Source organism: Zalophus californianus, chromosome 8 (genome assembly GCF_009762305.2).
Source record: "Zalophus californianus isolate mZalCal1 chromosome 8, mZalCal1.pri.v2, whole genome shotgun sequence".
In the NCBI taxonomy this organism is placed as follows: Eukaryota; Metazoa; Chordata; class Mammalia; order Carnivora; family Otariidae; genus Zalophus; species Zalophus californianus.
This window is the reverse complement of record NC_045602.1, coordinates 65,452,495-65,474,004: the sequence shown is the minus strand read 5'-3', so window position 1 is coordinate 65,474,004 and position 21,510 is coordinate 65,452,495. Positions and strand designations below refer to the sequence as shown.

Below are 21,510 nucleotides of genomic sequence, written 5' to 3'. Positions count from 1 at the left end.
CAGTAGTTTGAGGGATTCAACAGCAGACTCTGAAAAACAGACATACTACTCTTCATAATTAATACTGGGTAAAAATTTGGTAATTTTTGATAAAAAATTATTTTTTACCAAAATACTGAGATATTTAAGTTTTTTACCAGATAGTAAAAATGTCGACCACGATTTAATGGCATGCTCATTTGTGAATGTATGTATGACAGGAGAACTCTGCTGCAAAATATTTTGCAAGTAAAATCTAATTACCATTGAACAAAAAATCTTAAGATTGTGATAGACCCGGTTTCCCGGGGGGACATGAGTTGTTTCCCATTTTGGATCATGTTCTACACCTCCACTCAAGGGAGCAGGAGTAGATTCCTTACAGCACACATAGCTGTTTAGGGTGCAAAATTTGTTTCATTACAGTTGCTGGAACTTTTTGGGATTTAACTATATGCACAATGGCAGTTTCAATTCCCATCATGATTCTTATTTTAGCTGGACATACATAAAAGCTATACAAATAGCTTTTGCAGATGTCTCTGGTTCCATTCCCTACTTGACACTCTTATTTCATCTACAGTTCAAGTATAAGCTAGTTATTAGCTCCCCAGGGGCCCTCAGTAAGCTGGGTTCTTTCTTCCTGGGCCCCTGGGATCCATGGATTTTCTTCTCACCTCCCAAGCAACTCAGCTCTTCCTACCTTGGGACGAGATCAGAACTGTACTTCTTTAAGTCACCTACACCCACCTAAGTGGCTTTCCTGGATTCTCCCCTTCAGCATTTGAACAAAGTTGACTTAAAAAGGATAATTTCTGGCTGGTAGTTGAGGAAAATGAATAAGATGGATTGCTCTGATCCTTTCTTCCTTTCTTACTCTTATTTTTGAGAGCTTTATCAAGTGCCTTGAGCTTGTTCACAATATCAGAGAGTTTACATAAATATTTTCCAGTCTTATGATTATGTTACTTTAAATATCATAAATATTAACACTTCCCCCAAACAACTGTATTTTCATTACTCACCATTAGATTTCTGAGGAATTATATATTTGATACAAAGAGGCATTTGCTAGTTAAATGACTTGTCAGAAAGTAACAAAAAAAAATCTAGTATTTCCAATTACTAGTTTTGCTCTAGGAATAATAAAAACCTGTTTATTCACCAGTGTTTATTAAAAACCTAACAATCTAGGATATAAAGAATAGACTTTATAGCTCTTTTTAAGCTGCTTAAGCTTAAAATGGGAACAAGGTATCTAAGACCCCAATTATTAATGAGAAATTTGATAACATATATAGTTGGGAAATATACCTTATATCCGTATATTTGGTACTTAATAGCTCATTTACAAGGATGGATTTAGAACTCAGAGTAAACCGTAAGCCTGAGCTGATGCTTAAAAGCCATTCATTTATTCAATTAAACACACACACGTGCACGAAAAAATGCATTTGCTTAGTGTCTATTCAATAATAAATAAAATAGGACACAGTTCAGGAAGAAATTTAAACAGAGCTGGAGGAACATATTAGTATTTTGTTAGGGAGAGTTACTGAGGGTGGAACCAGTCACAGATGTTTGCTCTGCAGTGGCTCAGCATCATGTGTACTTTCTGATTAGGTTTTCCTCCACCTCCACCTGTGCCTTTCCTTGTTAGTATTCCTATCAGCAGCACACTGTTTCTGGGGACTCTCCTGGGAAACCATTCTAGGGTAGAAGGAACACAATGCTGATTCTCACCTATTCTGCTTGGCTACACTATGGTTACTTCCTCCACTGTTTGGATTTTAATTTCCTCATGACACCTCTCAACTTCCCCTCATAATTCTCTTCTAAATGGTCCATTCCAGGGCACCTGGCTGGCTTAGTGGTTAAGTGTCTGCCTTCAGCTCAGGTCATGATCCTGGGGTCCTGGGATCAAGCCCTGAGCCAGGCTCCCTGCTCAGTGGGAAGCCTGCTTCTCCCTCTCCCTCTGCCTGCAGCTTCGCCTGCTTGTGCTCGAGCTCTCTCTCTCTCTGTCAAATAAATAAATGAAATCTTTTTTTAAAAAATGGTCCATTCCAGGGAGGAACCAGACTTTTTTTTTAAAGATTTTATTTATTTATTTGAGAGAAAGAATGAGAGAGAGAGAGAGCAAATGAGAGGGAGGAGGGTCAGAGGGAGAAGCAGACTCCCTGCCGAGCAGGGAGCCCGATGCGGGACTCGATCCCGGGACTCCAGGATCATGACCTGAGCTGAAGGCAGTCACTTAACCAACTGAGCCACCCAGGCGCCCCAAACTTTTGTTCTTGACCACATTTCTGGGGACATGTTTTTTTTTTCTGTCCAAATATGGATTTCAGTAAATTGGAAGGATACCTGTATCACACATTGGTGATAGTTTTGGCAGTTTGGTTATGCACTTCTTGTGATGTCCCATGTGTTACTTTGCTGGACTGTTGTTGGTTTCTTCTATTGCTTTTTGATAACTGAGGGGTCAATGATTCCAAGTTCCCTAAGAACAATGACCACTCCTTCCTTCCACTTTGATTTTATCAAAGTGCCTCACAACACAAAGTAGTTCTCAAACTTGATTGAGTTTGTCAAGCACTAACTAAATGCGTTTGTGTTCTGTTTGATCAATTTCACTTGTGGTATTGCTTGGTTACCCTTGAATAGGACAGATGCAAAATTATTTGAAAAGTAGTTCAAGGTTTAAAAATTGATTTTCCCCAAATCTTAAGTTTTTCATTCTATTTACAACACATTTACATAATGTTGATTCACTGTCTCTCCCTCCTTTGAATCTGTTGTCATATGAAATTGACAGCAATAAGCTGTCCATGCTGCTGCCGGTATCTTGCCACTCAGTCTCCCTTTCATGTCATTTCTTCACTTCATCTTTATTAAATGTTTACAAATCAGTTAGGTTCAAGCTACAAGCCTGAAATTGTGGCTAAATGCTTGCAATGACAGCTGTGGTTTTCTGCCAATATTTGAATTCAGTTTTCTTGATCAGTTTTGTTTTTTAGTGTGCAATTTACAGTTACCTCCTGGAAAAAGAAGCACGCTAATGGATTCCAGATGTGGCATGAATTACTTATTTGTACATTCGTACAAAATCAAACACATTTGGGACAAATTTTGTTTACTCTTTGGTTTCAAAGAATAGAATTGTGCCAGTAATTCAACAAGTGTAAAGGCAATCCTTACAAATGGGGCAAATTGTTGATTTCAAAGAGTACAGTTTGAGACTTTCTGCTGGAGAAAGAAATAATGAGCCAGTAACCAGTGCACATTTCTGAAGTTACCCAGGCTTGCAATGCTACTGTCATCTGCTTCTTTTTCCTGCTACAGGGAGAAGGAAATTCATTCCATAGATTAAGTGTTAATTAGTGTTAACAAGAATCTTGTCTTTGATGAGAAGTAAATCCTTGATCAAGTTTAAATTGAACAGAAGACACTATGGGAACACTTCTAATATCTGATGATATTCACAGACTCTAAATAGAATGAGGTGTTAGCTGGGCATCTGGTAGTGGAAGGATCTCCTATCACTTTGGTAAATGAAAGATGCTTTAAGGCCAAGGTCCTCATTTGTGACTCTGCATGAACTAAACCTCCAGACAGTATTATCTCATCTCACCAGTTTGTGCTGTGAGCATAAGGGGGATGCCTATAGAAGGTATGAGTATCTCTTAGCACCAACCATTACCATAGCCAGAGCAGAACTTAGAGTTTCACCAACTGACAGTTTAAGGACTGCTATGGTATTTCACATTTGCAGGTTTTATAGAGAGATGCAAGGTCTCTTGTTTCCTTCTTTAGATGCTTCCTTTTCCTCTAGACTGCACATATCATACCCTACTAACTAGGATTCATGACCGCTCATGTTTAGGAATCAGAGTACTGGTGATGACAATAAGAAAGGGGAGAGAAGTAAAATAGAAATATTCTATCCTAGAAACAGAATATATATATATATATTTTTTAAATGTTTTATTTATTTATTCATGAAAGTCAGAGAGAGAGAGAGAGAGGCAGAGGCAGAGGGAGAAGCAGGCTCCCTGCCTAGCAGGGCCCGATGTGGGACTCGATCCCAGGACCCTGGGATCATGACCTGAGCCGAAGGCAGACGCTTAACCATCTGAGCCACCCAGGTGCCCAGAATATATATATTTTTGATGGTTTCTTTTTCCTACTTCACATTTTCCATGTAAAGTATTATGACCCTACTCTCTGATTTTTGTAGCTGAATGCAATTTTCTGATGTTAGGGTTAAGTTGGGTCATTGGTTCTCAAACTTGAACACCCATCAAAATCATAGGGTTGTTAAAACATAGATTGCTGGGTGCCATCCCCAGAGTTTCTGATTCAGTAGGTCTGATGGGACCCAGGAATTAGCATTTCTAATAAATTACTGGATAATGCTAATGCTTCTAGTCTAGGGACCACACTCTATGACATCATAGTGTTACGTGGTTATACAGCACAGTCTTTTGTTGCAGAAGTGTGATCATACTGACCTCTTTCATCCTTTCACCTCAAATAGGTGCCATTCAATTTTTATGAAGCAATTTTAAGGACACTTCTTAAGTGTGCATGAATCAGATACATATACATACTGTTCACAAATGTATACTAGAAATAAGTCTTTCTTTTTTTAAAAAAATTTATTTATTTATTTGAGAGAGAGTGAGACAGCACTTGTGCGTGAGGAAGGGGGAGGAGCTGAGGGAGAGGGAGAAAATCTCAAGCAGATTCCCCACTGAGCTCAGAGCCTGAAGTGGGGCTTGATCTCATGACCCTGAGATCATGACCTGAGCTGAAACCAAGAGTCCCTGACTGAGCCACCCAGGCGCCTGTATTAGAAATGTCTTAACTAGGCATTCAGTGACTATAGTATTTGGAAAAGTAAATTACGAAACTGTGCTAGATTTTTCAGGAGAAAATCAATTACTTCTATTGCACTGCATCAGCTTATTTAAAAAGTAATTAAGTTATCCCTATAAACTGGATCCCCATTTATTTACATGACTTTGGGGAATTTTTAGATACTCAAAGGCAATTAACAACTAAAAACAATGAAAAGCGATAAGCAGGCTAAATACCCATTTTCCTTTCTGCTTGAAGTATTCGTTTCTGTTAATATCATAATTTACTCAATTATAGTCTTCCTTTTGCAAAATATCTATTTTCTGAGATCAGAGTTCTTCACTGGGTTGTATAATTATATGTAACAAAAATTAGGCATTTCCTGACAAAACTAACCAAAGCGATGAGAAACCCTAATGACATTAGTGAGGATCAAAAAAAAAAAAAAAAAAAAAAGGGTAGTGTTTGAAAGCTCTTTGTTATGACAATGCTGGGTATGTTAAGCCACTTGATTAAACTATAATTTATAAATCCTCTTTTGGATATGAGATCATTTAAATTTCAAATGAAAGAAGTCAAAGAAAGACGTCCCTAGCATCTGAGAATCTGTACATGTTAGTTCAAGTTTCTCTTTTTAAAAGTAGATGTATAGATAATAACTTCTTTCCTTTTCAAAATAGTATTTTAGTTATCCTTATGTTTATAAAGAAATGTGCAAAAGATAATAGGTGATACCCAACAGTGTAGAGCTTTTTAAACCCTGAACATAATTTTTTTTGTTCCTTTAGGCTGTATAAAAAGGCAATTTTTTTTCTTTAGCTTTTTTAGTTGCTCCTGAATCACAGACAATAGTGATAAAAATGAAATCATTTAAAATACAGCTAATTTTTAAAAAAAATTTGACAAACAAAACTATAGTTGAAGCATGATATTTAATTTGGCTGTGTGGTACATTTTTTCCCAGCAGAAATGTGGAAAAATGAGCTACCTATGTTATGACATGTATCTAAGTATGTAGGTACTAATGTGTAGGTATTCTGTACATGCAAAGTTTAGAACAATGTGGAAACCAGCTTATGGACAAACTGACAAGTGGGATCCTGACAACGGCAAAGAAGGGCTATGTCCAGGTACTTAAAAATCAGTTAAGTTTTGTTTTTGAAAGTTCAAAACAAATTAAAAGAACAAATTTCACTGGACAAACAATGCCCTAACCTGAAAAAATGGCTTTAACGTTGAGACTTTCTCACTCTTGGCTGTGAGGTGCAAGAGATTCCATTATCGGGGGTGTGCTAGGGTGATCAACCATCCCATTTGCTCAGGACTGAGGCATTTCCGGGAATGCGGGGCTTTCAGTTTTCGAACCAGGACAGTCTTGGGTAAACAGAGACAGTTGGACACCCTAGTTTGTGTTTTCACATCTCTCAGTTATTATACCTTATATAATACAAGCCAGGTACTGTACTTGGCTTGGCTCCATAATCAGCTTCATTAGGCATTTGTATCAAGTTGATTTTTTCATGTTGCAGTTTCTTTGGCAAGTTAGTAATGATACCTGTAAATACTGACTGATTTCAGTAATGACTTGATTATCAGCTATACAAAATACTTTATGTTTAATTTTTTTGTAAGTTCAATTAAGTAAACAAATTCCTTCAAATTGGGCAACTGATGCTTTCTCTTCTTACTTGCCAGTTCCCAAATGATTTTTTTTTCTACAAGAATGAGGCTTTTAAGAAAGTTATATATGATTTTAAAAAATGCTTTCTTAATTTGAACTAGTGATTTTGAAATCCATTGCCTTTGAGGAAGATACACAGAGACTATGCAATAAAGTTGTAGAAAAATAAAGTGATCCATTAATTGGGTATAATATATTCCCCATTCACTCACCTCCCTTTCGGAGCAGATGAATATCTGTTGTCTTTTACACAGATGATAGATCATAGAGAAATGATTTCTAAACCTTTATTTATACATGACTCCAGGTATGGGACAATAAAATGATATTCATGTAATTTTTATAGTTGCCAAGGATGGTGCCTGTCATTTGAAATTCTCAGTGCAAATTGCTCCCCTAGTATCAGCTATGGTTGGCAAAAATTGTCTGAAAAAATTTCCTCAGTGTGAATTGATATTTGGATGTAATGTTGCTTTTTAAACTTCTTCCTTTTGCACAAAATTGAAAAATTCTGGACAAATACATGAAAAGGAGTAAAAAAAATCATGTTTTCACTGAATGTTAAAACACAGACAGTTGGTTAAAAGTATATTTATAAAACAGGGGTGCCTGGGTGGCTCATTCAGTTAAGCATCCGACTCTTGATTTTGGCTCAGGTTGTGATCTCAGGGTTAGATATCGAGCCCTGAGTAGGGCTCCACGCTCAGGGGGAGTTTGCTTGATTCTCTCTCTGCCCTCCCCCCAACCCCAGCTCTCTTTATCTCGCTCTCTAAAAATAAATAAATAAAATCTTTAAAAATATATTTATAAAATAGAATACACTTAAAATATCTACTGGTATTTAAATTATTAGGCACCATCTGTAACTGGTAATAGTGTGTTCAAACGTACAATTGACTTTAACACTGAAGTACAGTACAGATTTCAGCCATTACATAAAAAATGTCCTCAGCTTTAGGTTATATAATGATAAACTGTACCTGTTGAAAAAATATACGTGGAAAAAAGAAATAATTTTAATACAAATATGACTCATTTGCAGGCATTCATTTATTCTGATCCAGCAACCATGGTAAATGTGTTTGGATTACTGGGCATAGTATGAAACATTTAAAAGGGAGTGGAGATCTCTTTTAAAACAGAAGGCTCTTCAAACTCCACAATGATGTCAGAAATATAGGTCCTTGGAGCACATTATTGTTTTAAGCAGAGGTCCCCGCACTTTCACATTGGTTATAAAACATTATTTTGTGCTGCTGGCCTGGAATGAGAATGTCATGCATCTGTAGGCAATTAGAAGAAGCTGGACTGCATGTTTGATTAGCTCAATAATAAACGGGCACAAGTGTGACTCTACTTATGTTAGTCAGATTCCCTAGACAGATTATCCTGTTGTTATCATATGAAATAACCCCCTTTTATCAACAATTAAGTAAATCCACATTTATGGGCACTTTGCAAAATTGTGAGGTGGGAAGAAATCCAACTTAAGCCTTAAGTCATCCAAAAAACTTTTAACCCTGCTTTCAATGATACAGACCCCAATCCCAAGTTTTAGAAATTGGTTGAATTATGTAGAACAGTTGGGTTGGAAATACCCTGTGTGCACACAATCAGTTAATATGTTTTTAGCATCTATCGTAAGCAAGGCATTTAATAGTTTTACCTTATAACTAAAGAAAAAAGTTCTCACAGAAGAATTACAAATGTTTTAATCTGTGAAAAGTAATTTTGTAAGGTAGTTCTAAATCTTAAGAAAAATTAAATAGGATTTCATTTTTATTATTCACATTTTATTATACAGTTTCTACTATAACCAATGAATGTTGTAAGTCTTGAATATGCCCTATCCCAGAACTTCTTCATTCAGTTCTAGGCATTGTTCTTGAATTCAACCACAATCATCAGTGATAGACTATAAGCCACTTTGGGAAATGACTCATTCATTTACCTGTTTTTTTTTTCTCCTAAGTATCATTAAAATATACATCTGAAGCATGAAAAATAATTCAGTATATAAAAGTCAATACTAAAAAAAAAAATAAAAAAAAAGTCAATACTTAAAAAAATTTCACCGTAACTTTCCAGTTTCAGGAAAAATACTACCAAACCTTCCAATCCAACTATATATTTAAATAACACAATTAAAAGTTGCTATCTTAAAAAAACTCGATACTTTTTATCAATATTCACTCACATATACATAAAGTAACCTTTATGTGAGGTTATCTCACATAAAGTGAGCCTATCTCTTTGACATAATCCTTAAATTAAATATCGGAATATCAAGCAGATGCTGAAGCATTCATCATCATTATTGGAATTCTGACTCATGACAGTAACACGAAACAGATGCTAATATGATGCGCCCTCTGAAAAGTGACACCATCACAGCATGGGTTAGCTCTTGATGTGGGGTACTTAAAAATTTGAACACAAAATATAAAATAATAAAAGTCAGGGCATGATGGGTGTCCTTCATTTATAAGCCATTTGAAATCTATCTCATACAGAAGATAAAACTCAAAACCGGCACATAAAGGGCAGCATCTCAGGGAAACAGAAGATGCTTCTTTCACTTAATGCAGCAGTTTAGGTGACCCTGATTGAACACCTCAGTGTTGAGGGAGGCAGATGCTATCATCCTCACTCATGAACAGGTAGGAGGTTAGAAACTCCTGGACCCTTTCCATTGGCCAATGTGTACCAGGCACCTGTGGTGTAATATGGGATCTACTCTGTCAGCCCCTGGCAGTGCAAAAGGGCCCAGCTCAGTAACGAGCTCCACACCAGGCAGATCTGAAAGGGTTTGCTAAGTAGGAAAATGGAAACAAAATCTCTTAGCACAGTCCAGTTAGCTAATATCCTACACATCTTCAAAGCCCAAGATTCTTATCATTTTGCTAGCATGAGTCTACAGCTGTTTCTAGAATACACAATGATGTGTACTCCTTGTGAAAATAAACAGAAAAACCCAAGCAGATGGTGCCATGGTGCAAGTGATATAAGCAAAACGTACTCAGATGAGAACTTAAAAAGATATAAATGTGAGTGGGGCAGATGCCCTCAAAGATAATGAGAAACAGAAGTCCCATTTCTTTATTCCTCAGTGAGAAAAATAAATTAGTGGCAAGTTCAATGAAAAGAAAGCTTGAGAACCCAAAGGAGGACATTTATGGAGTAGCTTGACAGTACAGTTTCAAAGTCCAAATGAATAATCTGGCTGTTCCTTCTGAGAGCTGTGACCCTAGTTCTGCCTGCCTGGGTTTGAAAGCTAGTTCTACTCTCACCACCTGTGTGACCCCCGGTTCCCAAACTTGGCTGCACCCTGGAACCACGTGGGGAGCTTTAAAAAATATGGATGCCCAGAACCACCCCTCCCACCCCCCCGAGACTGTTACTTAATTGGGCTGGGGTGTGGCTTAGATATGGAGAAGTTTTAAAAGCTCCCAAGTGACTGTAGGTAGGTGCCACTATGATTGAGAACCACTGTGCCACAGCTTCCTCATTTGCAAAATGAGGACCATACAGGCACCAACGCCCTTTTAGGATTTTTGCGATGATTAAATGGTAATTCAGGCAAAGCCCTCAGCACAATGTGTGGCGTGTGGGAAGCTCTCAGTAAACGTGAGCTGTTACCATCCTCACCACGAGGTGCACTTGGACAAGAACATTCTCGTTAGCATAGTAAGTCATGCTTACCTTGGCACACATTATGCTCACTCTGTTCGTAGCCTGTTGCACACTGGATCCGGTGAGAAGGGTTGGCAGGGATGCGCTGGGCGTCTGCTGGGTTCCGCCGGATGACAAAGTTATTTCGGCCAGTCTGCACTTCCGGGCCTGCCACCGCAGCAGCACTGGCAACGAAGCCGCCCCCGGGCATCACTCCACTGGATGCCATGCCGGTGGCCGCCATGCCCCCAGCGCCTGCCCCCGACGTGGCAGCTGCATTGGCTGCTGCACCCACGCCTTCCGCGGCGGGTGTTTCTTGCTGAGGTTGTTCATTATTGACAATAATCTGGGCTGTTTTAGGAAGACAGAGGTATCCTCCATAGTGGTTGACACATTTCATTCCACCTTTGCAAGCGTCTGGAACAATGTCACATTCATCAATATCTGCAGTTGACAATAAAATAAATCAGGGATCTTCTCAGAGGGAACTCTGAACATGTAAATATATGCTCATGCCTTTTTGGTAGATACAAACAGGACAGCAAGAGTGACATGAGATGGAGACAGAAAGCTATGTTCAGAAGGGAAGTCTTTGAAGTTGGCTCACCTTTGCACTGCTGTCTTACAGGATCCCACTCATATCCATCTGTGCATTGCTGTGAAGAAAACATCAAAGATGGGACCAGGAGACAATTAATTGGTGTATCCACTTCCTAAGAAGTCACTCTAAAAGCTTCATTCCTATGGCAACAATCCTTGCTCTAGAGTCCTAGATAGATGATGAGATGGGTAGTTTAACATTCCCTAGATTTTCTCCTTCTTCCCTTCTTCCTTCCTTCCTTCCTTCCTTCCTTCCTTCCTTCCTTCCTTCCTTCCTTCCTTCCTTCCTTCCTTCCTTCCTTCCCTCCTCCCTCTCTTCCTTCCCTCCTCCCTCCCTTCCTTCCCTCCTTCCTTCCTACAAATCTGTGCATTGGACCACTTCAGGGCTCCCTTCTCAATCACCAGCTGCCTCAACTCTTGTGTTGTATTTGGTAGAGTTGCACATCACCATCTCGGAATTCTTTTCTCTGTCTCAATACTGATCTTCTCTAATCTCTCTGAATGACCGTTTTTGCTTTATTTGCCCTTCTTCCACATTATAAATTTTACCACCACCACCAACAAAAACAAGTTCCTTTTCTCAGCCCTTGACTCTTCCCCTCCTCTCTCAATTCTCTTAGAGCATTCCAGCACCTGCCTTTCCTTATTCCTGTTCAGCTGAGTCCCAAGCCTCCCACTCACACCCTGACCTGCCTCCTAGTTTTAATTCCTACCAGTCCTCTCTAGTTCACTCACTAAACAAACCATCTACTGAGTACCTTCTCCTACTGGGCACCATTCTAGTCCCTGGGCATGCAAAAGGTCATGAAGACCTTGTCCTTGTGGCTCAGAGATCAGAAGAGGAGACAGACAGGTAGACAAGTTGGAGCAAGATGTCAGGTGCTGTGACACAAGCATGTATGTGCAAAGAGTGATGGACTCTGTCCAGGGCTGTGTGTGGGCATGACAGGGTGGAAAAGAAGGCTTTATGGGGGAGGCCACAAGTGAACTGTGCCTTAGAGGCTCTTTCCAGGGGAATGTGGGAATTCTAGGATGAGGGACCATGTGAGCAAAGGTGCAACATTGTTAAAGAGAGAAGGAGCTGCAAGTAGTCTGAGTGGGGGGGATGCAGTTAGAGGGACAGGCAGGAACCAATTCCTACCTTGAATGTCAGTGAATCTCAAGCTTTATGATCAAGCCTAAGAGTCACCCAGGGTGCTTGTTAAAATGCAGACCTAAAGGATTGGATTCTGTAGGTCTGGGTAGGAGGCTTGGAATCTGAATTCCTAGCAAGCATCCCAGGTGATTCTGACACAGGTTGCCTATAAGCTACTTCTTGAAAAATGCCACGATATGTGATAAGAGGCCCCTGAAGAATTTTATTTATTTATTTTTTTTCCCTGAAGCATTTTTAAGCTCAGGAAAATATGTGACCAGATGCAGATTTGAGGAAGATGCTCCAGGAAAGACTGAGCAAAAGTAGAGTGAACAAACAAATACACTTGAATTTTTTTAATAGAGTTGAGAGCTGCTTATGCACACAACAGATGCTTGGCAAGTAAATAGCTGAATGGAGACAGAGAGCTCAGTTTAAATATCTTAGCGATATCTGAAACTTCACAGGGTGAAAACTAAACTCACTTTATCTCCTAAGCTAATTCTTTCTAGTTTCTCCAACCTGTCCAAGGCACCACCACCTTTCTTAGGACCTTGGATTATAACTGTAACATCCACACTGACTTTTCCACTTATTTTCCTTCAAGCTCTGCTGACTTTGTGTCCAGTTCTGTATCTACCACATTGGCATAAGCTTTCCTGACTTCATGAATAGGCAAGGCTGTTTGGCTGTCCTCCATATCCCTGTGTGCTGCACACAGCCTCCATGACAATTCTTCTTGGTCTCTTGATTGTGTTACTCCTACATTTAAGAGCTCACACTGACTTGCAGACTTCTCAACTCCCACTTCTGCCATCTCCAGGTTCCCCCCACTACCCAGCACCAGCCCATCTAACCTTGTCATCTCCTCAACTTGTCTTGGTTGTTTTTACCTCTAGACTTTGATCATGTCATTTTCTCTGATTCAGGTGCCTCTTCAGCCTTTCTAGATTAATCTGACATCATTACTTCTTTCAAGATTCAGCACAGAACTCGACCTCTTCCAATATGCCAGTACTGACATTACTTCCTTGCTTTTCTATCTCTTTAGCAACTTGTATAATCAGTATAATTATAATATTTGTACTTGCTTATGAACTTTGTAGTTCTCAACAGTATTTTCCCGAGGTAAATTCCCTGAGGTGAAGGTCTGAATTTTCTTAGTAAACAAATAGCCTTGAATTCTTTTGCTGGTGGTAAGAACAGCTTATGCACATTGTAGCTACTTGGCAAAAAAATGGCTGAATGGACCCTAACTTTAAAATGGAAGGAGTAGGGGTGCCTGGGTGGCTCAGTTGTTAAGCATCTGCCTTCAGCTTAGGTCATGATCCCAGGGTCCTGGGATCAAGCCCCACATCCTGGGATCCCTGCTCAGCAGGAAACATGCTTCTCCCTCTCTAACTCCCCTTGCTTGTGTTCCTTCTCTCGCTGTGTCTCTCTCTGTCAAATAAATAAATAAATAAAATCTTAAAAAAAAATAAAATGGAGGGGGTATTTGAGGCTGTCTTGTGAATATGAGCTCAATCTTCCAAAAAGTATCTTTCAAGCCAGGCACAATGACAGTTCACTGAATAATCTGTATGCTAACTAGAGAAGACATGCAGATTGTTTTGGGTATTTAGTTCCAGTACATTTAATATGGATCTACTATTAAACAAGCCTAGACTGAGTTTAGCTTCACCACTTGCTGGCTGTGTGGCCTTCAGCAAGTTAGATACTCTCTCTGATCTTCAGTTCTACTATTGGTGAAAGGAAGATGATACCACTTACCTCAACCCTTGCTGTGAAAATGAAAGGAGATAGTGTCCCCACAATGGGGTACTCACAAAGTAGTTACATCTTATTCTTTAACCATGAATTATTAGGCATACACAGTTCAAGAGAGAATAGACCTAATTTTAGAACAAAAAGGATGTCATATCTGGAAAATCTGCTATAATAATAATGAACCCTAGTCAGTGGTTTAAAACTCTAGTGTTTAATCCACAGGGATCTTCCTCTGCTAAAGATGAATGTGATTTAGTTGATGAACCAAAGAGAAGGGGGTATAAACAAGCAATTGTAAAAGCAATAAAATATTTTATTGGATGACTATAAAAATGGGTAGTTAATTTAACTTTAGCTCCCTAAGAAGGTAGTAAGTTTAGCCTGAACAACAAAACATTCTCATTTGAAGATAAACAACACATGTATTCATTTCTCATGCTTTATTTATCTTCAGCAGAGGAAGCAACTACATTTATCATTAAGTTAACAAAATATTTATGTGAAACCCTATTTGATTTATAGTTGATCTGAACAACAACAAGGAACATTTTCCAGATGAATACTAACATTCTGGGGATAATAGGATACCAAAAAGTGAGATAATGTTTATTATCAGTAATTGACATTAGCTCACTTTTAGGAGTTTTATTTTCAAAAATTTTTCACATTCTTTTGAGTAGGATTACTTCATTTTAAATTGGGAGCAAGTAGAAAAATATGTTTTTCATATTGTGATCCAGGACAAATGTCACTTGCCTCACGACACTGGTTAAAGACTAGAAAACACAAAACAAAATCAAACAAATAAAAAAACAAAACGAGGTGCAAACAAACTCACTGGAAGTGAAGTAAGTACTGCCCTCTGTTCTCACCATATCCATTCCTGATAGTGGGATGGGTCAGATGATGTTTTCAATATTTTATTATACGTTGGTTATGTCCATGCGATCAACTAATTAATCAGATATTACTTGGAAATAATCAGATGCAATTAATTAGAAAATGCAAAATCAAATTTCACACAATGCATTTTAGGACCACTTCAGCCAATATTGCATCCTGGTAGCACAAATATTCTACCTGAAGGGCATTTATATGAATTATCAGTTATACTATAAATGAATATATAGCCTTTATAAATTCAATAAAGGCCACTTCATGAGAACATAAGTCACATATACAAATGAGGTATGTGCTTTTGTGATGTTTGATCTTATTTGACTTGTCTTACTCTGCAAATTTTGGTTTTATCTGCATGTATATAGGAATCCAGGCTTTCCAATTCCTTACCCTCATTAATGTATTGGATGTATTGGAAACATGGAGCTTACTTTGGTTTTTGTTTTAAAGGGGTCTCCTTTTTCGGTCTTGCAAAAATCATTACATTTTGGTCCCTATCTCCACTGGTGATCTAAATGAACTTTTGGAGAGACCACGGGCAATTTAAACAAATCTTAAATGTGAACCGTCCTAAAGCGTTGTTTAATTTATTATTCTCCACAGCCTACAGCCCACATACACTGGAAGGAGTGGATAAAGTCTCCCTTGTGTCACAGAATCCCGCTGAACGCACTTATCTCAAATTCCATCACCCCTTACCGTGTACGTGATGGTTTCTTCGGTGTCCTGTGACTTGACCAGCGCCAGAGTCAGCATAGTTAGGAAAAGGGCTTTCAACATCGTGAATCTCAAAGAAAACACAGAACAAACTGATGCTTAGTAATTGCTGCGGGGGGGGGGGGCAATAACAAAACTTGAGCTGTGCGGTAATAAGCAAGGAAGGGCAGGAGGGAGAGGCTGAGGTTCCATCATACCCAATTTCCAACCTACTTTCTCATTCCCCCTCCCCCTCCTCAACCTTCCCTGGGCCAAACGAGACACTAAAGACTGTAAAAGGGCTGCAGAATTACATTTCACTTTACTCCATCCAGCTGCGCTGAACATATACAAAGGATATTCAGCGAGCATTTTATACTGCACCTACACAACAGGATCCAGAAAGGGGGTGGAAGGGAAAGAATAGAGGGTAATTAATTTCAAGGGAGATGGTGCATTTGTGTGTATGTGTGAGTGTGTGTGTGTGTATGAAAGAGAGAAACAGACATACGGACACACACACACACACACAGAGGGGAGGGGAGGTTTAGCAAATCTCATATTCCTTGAACATTAAGGCTTTCCCTATATTCTCACCTCCAGCTAGTGAAGTTCCTCGCACAGCTCAGCAGAAATACCTGTGAATTAATATGAATTACCTTGGCCTCAAACTTTTTTTAACAAAACACCAAAACAAAACTCAAAGAGCAATCTCCTCCGCTAGTAGAATACCTGCCCTTCAGAGTTCCATCTCATATCCCCCAGAACAAACCCTCAAAGTGGCATTTCTATGCCGTTCTCTGCGCGCAGTTTTGTGTGAAAGCCCCAGGTTGTGTGGAGGAGCAACCCAAAGCGCCTGATTTTCTGGGCCTTATCAGTCCCTTGGTACCCGACACACTACCTTCAGGATCGGGCTGCCTAGAGCCAGAACCCGCGGACCACACCGCCGCCCGAGGTACTAGTTTCCAGGCGGCCGGCCTGGCGCCCCCCAGGAGGTGAGGTTCCCTTTTTTAAGTTAACAGGCTGCAGCCTCGGGAGCTGCTCTGCGCTCCCGCTTTTAGCCAGCTCCTGTGGAATCCAGTTGCGGCTTAAGTCTCGTACATTAGCCCCCTGAAACTTTCAAAACTTCGTTTATGGGCAAAGCCCAGTCGGCTGACTGTCGGCGCGCACACACTTGCCCATCCAAACAGATGTCACCCTGGTACGCGCACATGCTGACAGATCGCATTCCGAGACCGCACACCTTCACCTCCCTCTCTGCCTGAGAGATCCTGCACAGTCTGGGGCAGTTCTCGGGTACTCTGCACCCCTGAGGTTACCCCACTTACTTCCCTGCGCGCGGCCCGGCGGGCACTGGGCGCGCCAGGGGCTCCTACCTGCGCGGCCGCGCTGCTCTCCGGGCCTGGGCAACAAGGGGAGAGTGCAGGGGAGGGCAGCCCGGTGGGTCTGAACTGGCGAGGTCTGGCAGCGGCCGCGGCGGCAGGAGGAGGAGGAGGAGAAAGGGAGGGAAAGGGGGAGGGCGGAGGGGGGCGGAGGAGAGAGCTGAGGGAGGCGCAAAGGCTGAGCTAGGCGCTGCAGGCCGGGCGGGAGAGCGCTCTGCGCAGCTGAGTCTGCGCCCCCTCCTCCGAGGGCCCTCGCGGCTGCGGCGCCTGCCCTCCTCTGCCAGCCCTTCACCCCAGTTCCCAGACACGCCGGAACCCCAGGCCGAAGATGGCATGCTTGGCATGTGAGGTCTTGGGTTTGAATCAGCCTTGGTGATGCTCCAGGCTTCAGGACAGTATCTCGTGCCCCGTAGAAGGAAAACATCTCTCCCACAGAGCTGCTCAGGGTCCTGAGAAATTGCTTAAACATTTTTTTCCAATAAGTGAATCCTAGGACAGTTAATTAACCCCATTCATTGGACTGGTTCTTTTTGCCCTTTCTTTCAGATGATTGATTGATTGATTGATTGATTGATTTTTGCGTGGGGGAGGGTCTGCTTCCTCAAATGTTGAAAAAAGAGAATTCATTCAACAAATTTTTGACCTACTATGTGCCAGGATTGGCAGTGGGCCAGGTATAGCTCATGTTAACAAAATTGTGAGGTCACGTTTGTTTTTGGTCTCACAAACCTCCCCTATTTATGGGCCCATTTTCTTACCTACTGCTTCTCTTCTCTCCACTGGTTCACTTGCAGGAGTCCCCACTACTGGTCATTCAAAGTTGGGCATTTCATTTTCACCTTTCATACTAATGTGGAATTTCGGGAATCTGGAGAGCAAAAAAAATTTTTTTTCTGGCTTCTTCAAATCATACCACACAGATTGCTGTTATCTCCGAAGGCTCTAACTCTACAGTCAGATTAATAGTTTGCTTCTAAGGCAGTCATGTCTTCTGAGAAGCAAACAGCCAAATACAACTTCATGAATGAGACAATGTGCCAACTGAAGGTACTAAAGGACTTTGACCCCAAGCAGAAGACAGAGGCTGGGAGAGAGAGGATCAGCTCCTTCCCCTTTTCTGCTGGCCAATGGGGGAGAAGGTGGTAGACAATGCAAGAGAGAGAGGCTTTGGGTGGAGGCCTCTCTCCTTATCTCTGGGGTATGCAGTGGGTTGTCTAGATCTTGCCAGATTGGTTGCAAGCCACACAATATTGGGCAAGATCAAAAGAGCTTCCTGGCCCTGAAGCTTACATAAGTATGTGGGATTTTGCTAGTAGTATTGAAGATTTTTACTACTAAAATTCAAATAAGTTTGTTTTCCCAGTCTTAATGACCCCCAAACTTAAAAAAAAAAAAAAAGAGGAACCTTGCCTTTGTACAGTAAAAAGATCTGTCCAGACATTTTCTTCTATTTTTTTTTTAATTCTATCTTCAGCCCTCTCCCCAGAAAAAGTGGGTTGAAACTCCCAAATTTCTATCTCCAGCCGGGAACTCTTCCTGCCTGAATATCCAACTGCTGACATTATCTTCATCTGTACACCTAATGCGCATTTCAAACTTAGCAGGTCTGCTGAGTCTCACCCTCTCTCCCAGCCTACATGCTTCACCATCTTGATTAACAGCAATTTCATCTTTCCAGTTTGTTCAGCTCCAAAATCATGAGTCAACCTTGATTTCTCTTTTTCTCACACACCTCGCATTCAATTCTTCAGAAAATTCTCTTGGCTCCATCTTCAAAATATATCCAGAATCAGACCACTGTTCATCACTTCTTTTGTTAACCCCTGGTCTGAGCAATCAGCATCCTCCACCTGGATTATTACGATAGCCTCCTGCAGTTTTTTTCTCAGCAGAAGTTCATATAGATGGATCCTAGAGTAGGTATTCTTCCGTGTCTGGCTTCCCTCACTTAGCATGCTTCTGAGATGCATCCTTGTTGTTCATTCCTTTTTATTGCTGAGTAGTATTCCAATGTATGGATATACCCTGACTTGTTTATCTGTTCACTTGTTGATAAATATTTGGACTGTATGAATAAAGCTGTCATGGGCGTTCATGTAGAAATTTTTGTGTGGATGTATGTTTTCCTTTCTTTTAGGTAAATAGGAGAGGAACTGCTGGGTTATATGGTAAGGATATGTTTAACTTTAAAAGCAAACACCAAACTGTTTCCCAAAGTGACTGTACCATTTTACATTCCTACAAGCAACATGTGAGATCCCATTTGCTCCACATCCTTGCCAGTACCTGGTATTGTCAGTCATTTATAGTGTTAGCTGTTTTGGTGGGTATATAAATGGCATCTCATTGGTGATCTCATTTCTAATGATGTTGAGCATTTTTTATTTCTTTATTGTCCACCAATATATATTCTTTTGTGAAGATCCCATTAAAATCATTTTTTTTTTTAATACAGGGAGGGTGGGGAGCAGGGGGAGAGGGAGAGAGAGAATCTCAAGCAGGCTCCATGCCCAGTACAGAGCCTGACATGGGGCTCAATCTCATGACCCTGAGATCATGACCTGAGCCAAAATCAAGAGTTGGATACTTACCTGAATGAGCCACTCAGGCACCCTATCCTTCCTATTTCTAATGATAGTGTCTCTCTTTACTAGTTGAAAAATAGTGAAATTGGCAATGACATTCTTGGGTTACTGATTCAGGAGGAGGCTTATTATCCCACTTCAAATTAATCAGAACTAAAAGGAAGTACTTCTTTTCCATAGTTAGGGGAAAGGCCTTCCAAGCTCACAGTGGAGGGGAACAATGGAGCCCTTGGCCTCAGCTGCCACTGGCAGCCATATTACCACCTGGAGGTAAGCCAGTCTGATCGTGAAGGTGGTACATGCTGTGGGTGGCCAACAGGTGGATGGAACCTAGATCCTGGGTAGATTGTTCAGAGGGCTGAATGATCCTAGGACCCACGATACTTTTAAGGGTTCTCCACAATGTTTTATTTTCTTATAAATTCAGAGGAAAAAACAAATATCATCCAGCCTGATTAAATGTCTTAATACCATTGCAGTCATGGAATACAATTTTATTTATTTATTTATTTATTTATTTATTTATTTATTTATTTATTTATTTATTTATTTATTTTAGTGGAGGAAGGGGTCCATGAAGGCAAAAGTGCCCAGGGACCATGAAAGTCATAATATGGCCCTGATTGTTACACTTCCAAATCAGGCAAATGTGGACTCTGTTCCACCTCGGCACTCCAGTTTTGTGAGGTAATATATTTTTTTATGATTCAAGCCAGTCTGAGTCAGGTGTTCAGTTACTTGCAGCAGAAAATGTACTCACTGCTAGCGTGAGGAGGTCTCCTACTCTGGAAGCTCTGGCCCTTGTGATGTGCTATGTTTGTGTCCTGCACTCCTGAGTGGCAGGCTGTGTTTCTTGGGAGAGGCTGTTGGGAGAGATTCCCAGGCTTTCTGTCCTTGGGCAAGCTGAGTTCCAGCCACTTCTGTTTGGATCAGCTTCTGAGTTCCTCCCCACCACCCCCTTGGCATTTGTGTGTATGTGCGCGTACGTATGTGTGTGTGTGATTTTTAAAGATTTAAGACTTGAACTCTCCCTGTAATTCAAGAAGGTGACTCTGGCTTTTCCTCATGTGATCTGAAAGGTAACCAGGAACTAACTTTTATAAGGGGGTCCTCTGCTTCCTAGTTTACCAACTATTACACTATATGTATTACAAATAAAAATTTTTATTATATTTTCTTTAATATTTCCTTTTTAAAAATTCCCTGAAAATAATTAGAAGTCTCAAGGACCCACAGGCTCTTTAATTAATTGAGTCATGGAGTCAACAAATCCTGTGGTTACAAACTGATTAAGAATATTCACTGATGTGTGGACAATGGGAGAGTGAAATCTGTAAAAAAAACAAAATGAATTAAACAAAAAGGCAGTAAAGATGAAACAATTACATAGGGATTAATGGCAGGGTGGTCAATTCACCCCAGTTTACCCAGGACCTTCCCAGTTTTTGCACTGACAGTTCTGTGTCTTGGAAAAGTCCCCAGTTCTAGACAAATTTAAAGGTTTGTGTAGTGGAAAGAAAATAGGACAAGTAGCCAGGAGTTCTTGCCTGGACTTTGCTATGCTCTAGCTGGGTAACCATGGCAGTCACTCAACTTCTTTGAATCAGTTCTGCACAAATGTTGACCAGGATAACAACGTTTATAACTGTAGTTATTATTTTATACTTACCTGTATTTGTCACCTTGTTTTTGCTGGTTCCTCATCTATTCCCTCTTCTTCTGGAAGGTAATAATATCCTGATTTTTCCTTTGGAAACCAACCCTTATAGTGACAGGCCATGACTAGGCCTGCCCATAGAATGCCAGTAAGTATACATAAAGGGAAAACTCATAGGCCCTAAAAATAAGGGGAAATGGTCCAGTGCTAGGACAAGAAGAATGTCAAGGCCAGAACCTGGTTATTAGGCCTAGTGATGTGGCAGAATAATTGTCTTCTTAAGTTGTTTCCATGTGCTGATAAGAATGAGGATACAAAGAACACAGGGCCCATAATTCCATGCCCCTCTGAGTGGAAGGAGTCCATTCCACATGGGCTGTCAAGGCTTCTAGGCTTTAGGCCTGCCTCTGTGAGCTACAAGGCAGGCAGAGAGCTGGGGCATACCTCCTGAGCCCGTATTTCATTATATCCTTTGCTGGCTGATTCTTTCTATCCCTGAATCCAGACACCATGGTTTGATCCAGAGCATTTCCAATCCATATGATTTGCATGAAGCTTATTTTTCCTCTGACTCTATGGGTGAACACATGACCCAGGCT

General features: G+C 40.5%; 1 protein-coding gene and 1 long non-coding RNA gene across 5 annotated transcripts in view; one reads left to right on the top strand and one right to left on the bottom strand.

The window, feature by feature from the left end:
- EFEMP1 (EGF containing fibulin extracellular matrix protein 1) overlaps positions 1 to 17,651 on the bottom strand; it is a 59,675-nt gene extending 42,024 nt beyond the window's left edge. Inside the window, exons 1-5 of one of the 3 annotated variants that reach the window (XM_027620734.1) lie at positions 16,664 to 16,780; positions 15,885 to 15,925; positions 15,291 to 15,378; positions 10,797 to 10,845; positions 10,220 to 10,633 (exon numbers count right to left, since the gene is read on the bottom strand). In XM_027620734.1, coding sequence (XP_027476535.1) covers positions 10,220 to 10,633; positions 10,797 to 10,845; positions 15,291 to 15,371 — 544 coding nt within the window. In that variant the 5' untranslated portion in view covers positions 15,372 to 15,378; positions 15,885 to 15,925; positions 16,664 to 16,780. Of the gene's footprint in view, positions 1 to 10,219; positions 10,634 to 10,796; positions 10,846 to 15,290; positions 15,379 to 15,884; positions 15,926 to 16,663; positions 16,812 to 17,427 lie in introns of those variants that run through there. The other 2 variants (XM_027620735.1, XM_027620733.1) reach the window with 2 other exon arrangements.
- The window catches only part of LOC113937063, a 447,938-nt gene that overhangs the window by 247,116 nt on the left and 179,312 nt on the right, over positions 1 to 21,510 (top strand). The window lies entirely within an intron of this gene.